Source organism: Carassius carassius, chromosome 6 (genome assembly GCF_963082965.1).
Source record: "Carassius carassius chromosome 6, fCarCar2.1, whole genome shotgun sequence".
NCBI classification, from domain to species: Eukaryota; Metazoa; Chordata; class Actinopteri; order Cypriniformes; family Cyprinidae; genus Carassius; species Carassius carassius.
The window spans coordinates 38,070,002-38,082,759 of NC_081760.1; the positions used below are offsets into that span (position 1 = coordinate 38,070,002).

General features: G+C 40.7%; 1 protein-coding gene across 2 annotated transcripts in view; it reads left to right on the forward strand.

Moving 5' to 3' along the window:
- The window catches only part of LOC132142855 (complement C3-like), a 200,469-nt gene that overhangs the window by 167,635 nt on the left and 20,076 nt on the right, over positions 1-12,758 (forward strand). Inside the window, exons 23-25 of one of the 2 annotated variants that reach the window (XM_059553038.1) lie at positions 1,055-1,258; positions 5,998-6,073; positions 6,236-6,395. The exons of the other annotated variant lie outside the window; for it this stretch is intronic. Of the exons in view, the coding sequence (XP_059409021.1) occupies positions 1,055-1,258; positions 5,998-6,073; positions 6,236-6,395 (440 nt within the window). The remainder of the gene's footprint in view (positions 1-1,054; positions 1,259-5,997; positions 6,074-6,235; positions 6,396-12,758) is intronic. 2 annotated transcript variants of the gene reach the window in all.

Below are 12,758 nucleotides of genomic sequence, written 5' to 3' on the forward strand. Positions count from 1 at the left end.
TTTATGGTCATTTATTTACAAATCAATAAGGCAAACCATGCAATAGAGTTCCCTAATGATGGGCACTTTTGGAAGCACTGCTTCATGAAGCTTCAAAATCTTTAGTTCTGAAGCTGTGGTTCGAAGCTGTGCTGCATCCCAATGAATCTACTTATACTACGCCCTTAAAGTATGTACTCTTTTGGTGATGAAAAAGTACACACTTTTGAGTGTGAAGTAGAAGAGTAGGCAAGCTTTGGGACATGCTATAACATCATACAGTTGTGCCTTTACAGATCGCTCTGATGCACAGTTACACACACACACACACACACACACACACACACACACCTGTCACTGTCAACTGGTCTGTCAATCATCTCGACACAGTTAACATCCTCCATATTTACATTGATTTAACTTCCTACCTTACTGGGGAGAAAAAAAGTAGCATATTGATTTGCCAGCAATTGGTCTGCGAGAACCTTTTTTTTATTTTTGATAATGATTATACTTTCCATAAAACACTTGCAATGGTTTTGTAAAAGCTGTTTTTACGCATATATTGGCCGGTTTTTTTTTTTTTTTTTTTTTTGAATTTACACGGTTTTGACCAGTAGGCATCAGAAGTGAGTGGCATTTCAAATGCTTTGAAACAGTGAATCATTTTTCAAAGCAATTTGTTCAGTTGATTTGAAGCTTTAAAAAGCTTCATTTTTCCTATTAATAGCATTCACTTACCTTAGTTGTTGATTTCAGATGCTTTCTAAAGTGCGTTTCAACTGCTACAGCAAGCACCAGCCGAGTATTTGAAGGTTGAGCAGCAGCTCAAATCATCTTTCACTTTGTTTGCTGCACATGTTATGTTGTGCAGCTGACCCAAGTTCACTGGTACTGTCCACTGAAACTCTCAGTCTGTACTGAGACATCCAATATTGAAATATTCACCATATTGATTAATCCATTGATTATTATTATTATTATAACCATATATCACCTGCACCATCTTGAGTTCATTACTTTGGCACATCCGGTTAAAATGCACTGATGATGCTCTTGAATTCTCTTCCTCCAGGTGAAGAGATCGCTCAGAGAGTTGAGCAAGCCATCAGTGGAGACTTCATGGGTCGTCTTATTGTCCAGCCCAGTGGTAGTGGAGAGGAGAACATGATCAGAATGACTCTACCTGTCATTGCCATTCATTATCTGGACAGCACCAATCAGTGGGACACTGTTGGCATCGAGCGCCGAAATGAAGCTGTTAACTATATCAACACAGGTCAGCAGGACACAACAGATATATAAATCTCGATTACTAAATATTCAACAATATTACTGATTATTGATATTGAACAGAACGGAATCAACACTAAACTGACCTCAGCTGAACAATGACAATATTATTGTCTTTACAGCAGTGTCAGGGACCAAACAGTCCGGCAATGAGGAAAACAGAAATTTATTTGGAAAATGGGTTATTTTATTACACCCCAAAAAAACTACTGAACAATAGAAACCAAAAAATTAACAACTAGGCCTATAAAAGAGGTCAACAAAATATAACTATACTAAAAACAGCATACAACAAAACAGGATATGAACTTAACAACCTGACCTAACAGAATGAGACACCAGGGAACATATATAGCGGCTTGGCCAAACCAATTTACACAAAAAGGGGAAAACGAAAAATGGGAGACAAATACAAACAATCACAAAGCCAACAAACTAAACCCAAAACCCCCCTCCAACATGGCAGCACATGGTATGGCTTAATTGGCAGAACACAGGATATCACAGTCCTCCACCCTTGGCCACACCCTTTCTCCCCCCCCAGGACAGAGCTCTCTCCAACATGGTAACAAAGAAACAATGATTAATAAACAGAAAATATTTACATAGCCCTACAATGTGGAAATGTGTGCACTCCATTTAAACAGTGTATGGCTAGAGCAAATAATATTATATTATAACTGAAATAAACTATTATCAATGTTTCTAAATCATGAATTGTTTGGGGTGTGGCTATTGCAAAAAATTACTTAACCTGTGTAGTGATGTGTCGTTCTTGAACGATTCGTTCATTTTGAACGAATCTTTAATGTGACTCGGGAAGAACGAGTCGTCTCGGGGAGTGATTCGTTCAGTCGCGCATGCCCATTATTCTATAGGTTCTGTTCTAGTAGTAGTGATTCACCTGTCAGTCAATGCAGTCTTGAGCCGGAAAGAGAATTGATTAGTTCATAGTTCGGGTCTATCGGGTTTTTGACTCATTCCTTAATCACGTGACAGCCCCATACGCTAACCCAATGCAGTCTGAGCCGGAAAGAGAATTGATTAGTTCATAGTTCGGGTCTATCGGGTTTTTGACTCGTTCCTTAGTCACGTGACAGCCCCATACGCTAACCCAATGCAGTATGAGCCGGAAAGAGAATTGATTAGTTCATACTTCGGGTCTTTCGGGTTTTTGACTCGTTCCTTAATCACGTGACAGCCCCATACGCTAACCCAATGCAGTATGAGCCGGAAAGAGAATTGATTAGTTCATCTCATGAGTCTTCGGGTCGAGTCATTCCTTAATCACGTGACAGACTCATACGCTAACAGTAAAAGAATGCAGTATTGAGCCAGAAAGAGAATTGATTAGTTCATCTTTCGGTTCTTCGGGTTGTTCGTTCTTTTGTCCCGTGATGTGACAACATTGGCTAGAGTAATTATTAAATCAGATTGTCTGTATAAACCATACTTTTGTAACATATGACATTATATTAATATATAGCCTAGTGTTTATTTACCGATAGACAGTCAAAAAGACAAATTAATCAATATTTTATTTATAACAGGGTTTTATTTATTTATAAAATAATAACAAACCACAGATCCTCAACAAACAGTAACAAAAACACAGTGACAGAAATAGCGTATGGGTCTGTCACATGATTAAGGAACGAGTCAAACTCGACCCGAGACCCGAAAGACTCATGAGATGAACTAATCAATTCTCTTTCCGGCTCAAGACTGAGTTAATTTTGCGTATGGGGCTGTCACGTGATTAAGGAACGAGTCAAACTCGACCCGAGACCCGAAAGACTCATGAGATGATGAACTAATCAATTCTCTTTCCGGCTCAAGACTGCATTAGTTTTGCGTATGGGGCTGTCACGTGATTAAGGAATGACTTAAACCCGAGGACTTCTTGTCAGATAAGAGGTGAGGTGAGCTAATCACAGACTAAAGACCCAGGTAAAGAATGATTTTTTTTTTCTGTATCTTATAGCATTTTAGTTTTGTATTGTTTTTAGTGTGATCAACGTTTGCGTAAGTACTAGATGTGTTGGGGAAGTAACACATAACATTTTCATTACAATTTGCTGAAATGAACGAAAGGACTCGAAAAAAGATTCGTTCATTTTGCTGAACGAGACTCAAAAGTCTGAGTTGGTAAAATGATCCGAACTTCCCATCACTAAACCTGTGTACCTAAAACTTAACTATTGTGCTGGTATTACCATTGCTGGCTATTACCCTTCCTTGCCAATTGGTCATCCTGTGTGGCTTGGGCCACCACACACCCCCCCTCTTCAGGACTCTCGCTGGTACTGCGAGAGAGGTAGTCTGCGGTAACGTTTACTTGCCAGGGATGTGCTGGATGATGAAGCGGAAAGGCTGTAATGCCAGATACCAGTGAGTAATCCGGTCATTAGTATCCTTCATTCGCTTAATCCACTGAAGAGCTTTGTGATCTGTCTCAAGAGTAAATTCTCTGCCCAGGAGGTAATAACGAAGGGAGTCGAGAGCCCACTTTATAGCCAGTGCCTCCTTTTCCACCGTTGAATACCTCACCTCTCTGGGGAACATTTTCCGGCTAATGTAAGCAACTGGATGGCGGTCCTCTGGTGGCCCCTGGAGAAGCACTGCTCCTAGACCTCTATCGGAAGCATCTGTTTGCAGAATGATATCGTCATTAAAGTTTGGACTATACAGAACTGGTTCCTTACTTAGTGATTGCTGGATGTCATGGAAAGCTGCCACTGCCTCCTCTGTCCACTGGATCTGGTTGGGACACTGAGAGCCTGTCATGTCTGTGAGGAGAGCTGCTCTGTTGGAGAACTGTGGGATGAAGCGGTGATAAAAGCCTGCCATACCCAAAAAAGACCGTAGTTACTTCCTTGTCTGTGGCAACGGAGATGACTCTATGGCCTGAATCTTGTTGACCTGTGGCCGTATCACCCCATTTCCATAAAGCTCCTTTAGCCTTGCATACAGCTCCTTGGGGCTCTCATCAGGATCCACCTCTAGGGAATGGAATCTCTGCCTGTAGGTCTCAGGGTTAATGTCATATTTAGCTAGAATGGCTGATTTTACCAGATCATAGTCAAGGGAGTCATCAAAGTCCATATGCACATATGCCCCTCTAGCTTTGCCTGCTAGTAATGGAATTAACTGAAAAATCCAATCAGCTTTATGCCACCTGCATGCTACAGCAATGCGTTCAAATGTCATGAGGAAATGTTCAATATCATCATCCTCAGTTAATTTGTCCAACCTGGGCTTATGTTGCGAGAAATACTAACCTCCAGAGGCCTCCCGAGCTGGATCTGGCAGAGGGTGCATAGTGGATGATTGAACCTCCCTATCCGGGGAATCGGAGTCCTCTGAAAGAGGATTTGGTGCCACAGATGTTCGGGCCTGAACTTCTAACTGCAAAAGCTGAAACTGGTGTTGAAGAGCTTTAAAACGTTGTTCTTGTCTTGCAGTTACCTCATTCTGCTTTGCCTCTCGAGCATCTTGCTGCCCCATATGTGCCTGAAAAATGGCCATCAAGTCAGACAGAGTTGGCTCCTTGCCCTCTGTATCCTCAGCCCCTCCTAAGGCTCCACCTTCTTCCTCTTCACTGGCTTGTTTCTCCTGGGCCATAGTAGAAGGACCACATCTTTTCCGACCTTTTCCCTTTATCATCTTTCTTCAATATTAAGGAAAAAAATATATAATCCCACCGCTGCCACCAATTGTCAGGGACCAAACAGTCCGGCAATGAGGAAAACAGAAATTTATTTGGAAAATGGGTTATTTTATTACACCCCAAAAAAACTACTGAACAATAGAAACCAAAAATTAACAACTAGGCCTATAAAAGAGGTCAACAAAATATAACTATACTCAAAACAGCATACAACAAAACAGGATATGAACTTAACAACCTGACCTAACAGAATGAGACACCAGGGAACATATATAGTGGCTTGGCCAAACCAATTTACACAAAAAGGGGAAAACGAAAAATGGGAGACAAATACAAACAATCACAAAGCCAACAAACTAAACCCAAACCCCCCCCTCCAACATGGCAGCACATGGTATGGCTTAATTGGCAGATCACAGGATATCACAGTCCTCCACCCTTGGCCACACCTTTCTTCCCCCACAGGACAGAGCTCTCTCCAACATGGTAACAAAGAAACAATGATTAATAAACAGAAAATATTTACATAGCCCTACAATGTGGAAATGTGTGCACTCCATTTAAACAGTGTATGGCTAAAGTAAATAATATTATATTATAACTGAAATAAACTATATTATCAATGTTTCTAAATCATGAATTGTTTGGGGTGTGGCTATTGCAAAAAATTACTTAACCTGTGTACCTAAAACATAACTTGTGTGCTGGTATTACCATTGCTCGCTATTACCCCTCCTTGCTAATTGGTCATCCTGTGTGGCTTGGGCCACCACAAGCAGAATTGATCTCTGTTTGCATCATTGAATCAAATATTATTTTTCCTGTTTATTCTTGTGAAGCTGCTTTAAAACATTCCATATTGTATAAAGTGCCATATAAATAAATAAAGAATAAATAAATATATATATATAAAAAAAACATATTGATAAAGAGTCTGACTATGATTTTGAATAAAATTGTAAAGTACTCTCAAAGATGCACCCTTGAAAACTTCAGACCAAAAGCAGAAAAAATACCAGATAATTAAAACAGAAATATCCTTTTTTTGTATAAAGGTTATCAGCGGCAGCTGAGTTACCGCAAACCAGATGGATCATATGCTGCATGGACACAAAGGCAGAGCAGCACATGGTAGAGTCTGTATATTCTGATGTCATTACTTGATTTTATGTTTCATGCTTATTTTCTCCTGCATTACATTTTATATTACATTAATATTATTTGTAATAGAAATAATAATTATAATTTGTTTTAAATCTGATTAACCTATTTTGTTCTTCTTGTCTGTTAAAGGTTGACAGCATATGTGGCTAAAGTCTTCGCCATGGCCAGTAACCTTGTTAATATAGAGGAACATGTGCTCTGCAGCGCCCTCAAGTGGCTGATTCTCCACAAACAAACACAAGATGGCTCCTTTAAAGAGGATTCAGCTGTATCTCATGGAGAGATGGTGGTAAGCAGAATGTTGTTAAATGTATCCATCTGTGTTCACAAAAGAAAGATGGAATGAACGAGCCAGTGATTTATTTCACTGTGGTTCCCAGTAGTAAAGCATTACATTATCTACAGCACAAACAAACAAAATATAACAATGTGCTAACTAGGGCTGCAACAATTATTTGACATTATTGACAACGTCGACAATAAACAATTGTCGATAAATATTTTTGTTGTCGGCTAGACATTTAATCTCATATGACCTAATGTAAGAGCATGCAATAATGCAGTTTGACCAGTGTGTCGCTATAGCGCAAGACTGTAATTCAGCTCTCGAAAGAAAAATATTTCATTAAAGTGATGGTTTCAAAGATCAAAGTTTGATCTAGCTCAGGACTGTTTTGATTACCATAACCCTATATGGTATTTTAAGGAAGATTATTTTGGTGAATAAAATAGTTTATCCAAAAATAAAACTTATCACTTAATCTTTATTTTGTTTCTTATTCATGACTTACAAAAGGAGACGTAAGTCATCTATTTTGTGTGCCAAATATATATATATATATATATATATATATATATATATATATATATATATATATGCATGATTTAATTGTATAATAATTGTAACTAGAATGTACATTTCCTGAAGAAAATGTGAGTGGTGCTTGAGTGGCAAAACTCTGTCCTCTGTTGCTAAGGTGTTTCTAGGTGGTTGCTAGGGTACCCAGGATGGTTGCTAGGGCCGTTGCTAGGGTACCCAGGGTTGTCCATTGCCAGGGTACCCAGTGTGGTTGCTGGGGTAATCAGGGTGGTTGCTAGGGCGGCAGCTAGGGTCCTCAAGATAGTTGCAAAGTTGGTTGCTATTTGGTTGCTAGGGTACTTGGGGTGGTTGCTAGGGTACATGGGATGTTGCTATGGTCATTGCTATGGTACTTAGGGTGGTTGCTATGGCCCACAGGATGGTTGCTATGTCTGTTGCTAGGGTACCCAGGGTGGTTGCTTGGGTAATCAGGGTGGTTGTTAGGGTGTTGCTATGTGGTTGCTAGGGTACTTGGGGTGCTTGCTAGGGTCCCCAAGATGGTTGCTTGGGCCATTGGTCAGGTACCCAGTGTAGTTGCTGGGGTGTTGCTATGTGGTTGCTAGGTTACTTGGGATGGTTTCTATGGTGGTTGCTAGGGTTCCCCGGATGGTTGCTAGGGCCGTTGCTAATGTACACAGGGTAAAAGGGATGGTTGCTAGGGTGTTGCTATGCAGTTGCTATGGTACTTGGGGTGGTTGCTAGGGTGTTTCTATGAGGTTGTTAGGGTACTTTCGTACAACTTATACCCCACTGCGGGGTATGTTCTCTTACAGCTTGATAGCCTCTCCAAATGTGGTGATTCACATGTTTCTGCGAAATTGGTTGCTAGGCGGTTGCTATGGTAAAATTGGTGGTTGCTAGGTGGTTGCTAGGCAGTTGCTAAGGTACTTGGTGTGGTTGCTAAGGTGTTGATAGGTGGTTGCTAGGCAGTTGCTAGGTGGTTGCTAGGCAGTTTCAAAGGTACTTGGGGTGATTGCTTAGGTGTTGCTAGGCGGTTGCTAGTGTGTTCTGGGTGGTTGCTAGGTGGTTGCTATGGTAACCTGGGTGGTTGCTAGGCGGTTGCTAGGCAGTTGTTAAAGTACTTGGGGTGGTTGCTGAGGTGTTGCTAGGTGGTTGCTATGGTAACCTGGGTGGTTGCTAGGCAGATGCTATTGTAACCGGGGTAGTTGCTATGATGTTAGGTGGTTAGTATTTGTCACAGATGACAAATGAGTTCTTATCCCATTTGAGAACTTAGCTAATCACTATTAGCATGTAGATATTCACTGCTAGCATGTTAGCATGTTGGAAGTCCAGTTTGCTACCATGAGTCAAAAGAGCCAACCCCCATGTCTCTACGATGTTTTGACGCAGAGATATAGATCTTGAAAATCGGTTGCTAGGGTACTCTATTTGGTTGCTAGGAAGTGTCCTGGCAGCTGCCAATGATGATACTCCAAAGACTGCTTGCCAGTATGAATGATATAAACCAATCCCCATGTTCAGATTTGAAGATATCTCTCTACATTACATTACATTACATTTATTCATTCAGCAGACGCTTTTATCCAAAGCGACTTACAAATGAGGACAGTGGAAGCAATAAAAAACAACAAAAAACGAGCATGGAAAAGATGGAAGACATGGGTTTTAAGCCGACTCTTGAAGATGGCTAAGGACTCAGCTGCTCGGATTGAGTTGGGGAGGTCATTCCACCAGGAGGGAACATTTAATTTAAAAGTCCATACAAGTGACTGTGCTTCTTTGGGATGGCGCAATCAAGCGACGTTTCCTTGCAGAACGCAAGCTTCTAGAGGGCACATAAGTCTGAAGTAACAAATTTAGGTAAATGGGTGCAGAGCCAGTGGTAGTTTTGTAGGCAAACATCAATGCCTTGAATTTTATGCGAGCAGCTATTGGAAGCCAGTGCAAATTGATAAACAGAGGTGTGACGTGTATTCTTTTTTTTGCAATCAAGTCAACGATATCGCTGTAGATGTAGTGACTGTAGGTGAAGTGAAATAGATCTCTCTAAGCTTTGGGTTGCTAGGGTGCTCTTAATTGTTGCTAGGGCGTGGCTATGAAGTCTTGAACGTGATTTGTGATTGGTCGTTTTCTGCCCCGAGTCAAACGAGCCCACCCTCATGTGTCTATAACACTTCTATCCAAAGATATTCCATTTAACTTTTTAATGGAAGTCTATGGAACTTGTTACTATGGTGCTCTATATGATTGCTAGGGCGTGGCTTGATAGCTTCACAATGATCCTGAGAGACTGATTGGTTGCCTGATTGAAATGAGCCCACCCCCTTGTCTCAATGACACTGTGATGCAGAGTTGGGTTCAATACAAAATCCCTACGTAAATCACTATAGTAAGAAAAACACACTGTTTCATGGGCGATCCCTCACCAGAGTATGTATATGGGGCAACTTTGGTGGGCTCTTGCACCCCAGGGGTACAACTTATACCCCACTGCGGGGTATGTTCTCGCACAGCCTGATAGCCTCTCCAAATGTGGTGATTCACATGTTTCTGCAACATTCTCTCTCGGAGCTACGATCTGTCAAAGTTGGCTGCAATCCAAAGTCTATGGGAGATTTTTCGCCCGCTGTACGAACATCGTACACCCGATCGATTATGAAAGTCATAGCACACCATTCCCGAATAGGCCACACTATTTGTTTCGTTGGTCTGTGACAAAAGCTGTGGGACATGTTACGTGCCAAAGTTTTGTACGGAACAAGTAGGAAGAACTAGAATGTACATTTCCTGAAGAAAATGTGAGTGGTGCTTGCAGTGGCAAAACTCGCCCCTCTGTTGCTAGGGTCAATGTCAATGTCAATGTCACCTTTATTTATATAGCGCTTTAAACAAAATACATTGCGTCAAAGCAACTGAACAACATTCATTAGGAAAACAGTGTCAATAATGCAAAAATGATAGTTAAAGGCAGTTCATCATTGGATTCAGTTATGTCATCTCTGTTCAGTTAAATAGTGTCTGTGCATTTATTTGCAATCAAGTCAACGATATCGCTGTAGATGAAGTGTCCCCAACTAAGCAAGCCAGAGGCGACAGCGGCAAGGAACCGAAACTCCATCGGTGACAGAATGGAGAAAAAAACCTTGGGAGAAACCAGGCTCAGTTGGGGGGCCAGTTCTCCTCTGACCAGACGAAACCAGTAGTTCAATTCCAGGCTGCAGCAAAGTCAGATTGTGCAGAAGAATCATCTGTTTCCTGTGGTCTTGTCCTGGTGCTCCTCTGAGACTAGGTCTTTACAGGGGATCTGTATCTGGGGCTCTAGTTGTCCTGGTCTCCGCTGTCTTTCAGGGATGTAGAGGTCCTTTCTAGGTGCTGATCCACCATCTGGTCTGGATACGTACTGGATCCGGGTGACTACAGTGACCCTCTGATCTGGACACAGACTGGATCTGGTGGCCACGGTGACCTCGGAACAAGAGAGAAACAGACGAATATTAGCGTAGATGCCATTCTTCTAATGATGTAGCAAGTACATAGGTTGTTATGGGAAGTGTTTCCGGTTCCGGTTTACCTAATTAATGCAGCCTAAAAATCCTTTAACGGATTTGGATAATAAAAGCATATTAGTATGTTATGTGTATGCCAGGTTAAAGAGATGGGTCTTTAATCTAGATTTAAACTGCAAGAGTGTGTCTGCCTCCCGAACAATGTTAGGTAGGTTATTCCAGAGTTTGGGCGCCAAATAGGAAAAGGATCTGCCGCCTGCAGTTGATTTTGATATTCTAGGTATTATCAAATTGCCTGAGTTTTGAGAACGTAGCGGACGTAGAGGATTATAATGTAAAAGGAGCTCATTCAAATACTGAGGTGCTAAACCATTCAGGGCTTTATAAGTAATAAGCAATATTTTAAAATCTATGCGATGCTTGATAGGGAGCCAGTGCAGTATTGACAGGACCGGGCTAATATGGTCATACTTCCTGGTTCTAGTAAGAACTCTTGCTGCTGCATTTTGGACTAGCTGTAGTTTGTTTACTAAGCGTGCAGAACAACCACCCAATAAAGCATTAAAATAATCTAACCTTGAGGTCATAAATGCATGGATTAACATTTCTGCATTTGACATTGAGAGCATAGGCCGTAATTTAGATATATTTTTGAGATGGAAAAATGCAGTTTTACAAATGCTAGAAACGTGGCTTTCTAAGGAAAGATTGCGATCAAGTAGCACACCTAGGTTCCTAACTGATGACGAAGAATTGACAGAGCAACCATCAAGTCTTAGACAGTGTTCTAGGTTATTACAAGCAGAGTTTTTAGGTCCTATAATTAACACCTCTGTTTTTTCAGAATTTAGCAGCAAGAAATTACTCGTCATCCAGTTTTTTATATCGACTATGCAATCCATTAGTTTTTCAAATTGGTGTGTTTCACCGGGCTGTGAAGAAATATAGAGCTGAGTATCATCAGCATAACAGTGAAAGCTAACACCATGTTTCCTGATGATATCTCCCAAGGGTAACATATAAAGCGTGAAGAGTAGCGGCCCTAGTACTGAGCCTTGAGGTACTCCATACTGCACTTGTGATCGATAGGATACATCTTCATTCACTGCTACGAACTGATGGCGGTCATATAAGTACGATTTAAACCATGCTAATGCACTTCCACTGATGCCAACAAAGTATTCAAGTCTATGCAAAAGAATGTTGTGGTCAATTGTGTCAAACGCAGCACTAAGATCCAATAAAACTAATAGAGAGATACACCCACGATCAGATGATAAGAGCAGATCATTTGTAACTCTAAGAAGAGCAGTCTCAGTACTATGATACGGTCTAAATCCTGACTGGAAATCCTCACATATACCATTTTTCTCTAAGAAGGAATATAATTGTGTGGATACCACCTTTTCTAGTATCTTGGACAGAAAAGGGAGATTCGAGATTGGTCTATAATTAACTAGTTCTTTGGGGTCAAGTTGTGGTTTTTTGATGAGAGGCTTAATAACAGCCAGTTTGAAGGTTTTGGGGAAATGTCCTAATGACAATGAGGAATTAATAATAGTCAGAAGAGGATCTATGACTTCTGGAAGCACCTCTTTCAGGAGCTTAGATGGTATAGGGTCTAACATACATGTTGTTGGTTTAGATGATTTAACAAGTTTATACAATTCTTCCTCTCCTATGGTAGAGAATGAGTGGAACTGTTCCTCAGGGGGTCTATAGTGCACTGTCTGATGTGATACTGTAGCTGACGGCTGAATGGTTGCAATTTTATCTCTAATAGTATCGATTTTAGAAGTAAAGTAGTTCATAAACTCATTACTGCTGTGGTGTTGGGAAATGTCAACACTTGTTGAGGCTTTATTTTTCGTTAATTTAGCCACTGTATTGAATAAATACCTGGGGTTATGTTTGTTTTCTTCTAAAAGAGAAGAAAAGTAATCGGATCTAGCAGTTTTTAATGCTTTTCTGTAGGATATATTACTTTCCCGCCAAGCAATACGAAATACCTCTAGTTTTGTTTTCCTCCAGCTGCGCTCCATTTTTCGGGCTGCTCTCTTTAGGGTGCGAGTATGCTCATTATACCATGGTGTCAAACTGTTTTCCTTAACCTTCCTTAAGCGTAAAGGAGCTACTTTATTTAAAGTGCTAGAAAAGAGAGAGTCCATAGTTTCTGTTACATCATCAAGTTGTTCTGAGGTTTTGGATATGCTAAGGAATTTGGATACATCAGGAAGATAACTTAAAAAGCAGTCTTTTGTGGTAGAAGTGATGGTTCTTCCATACTTGTAACAAGAAGTAGAATTTACAATTTTGGCTATAT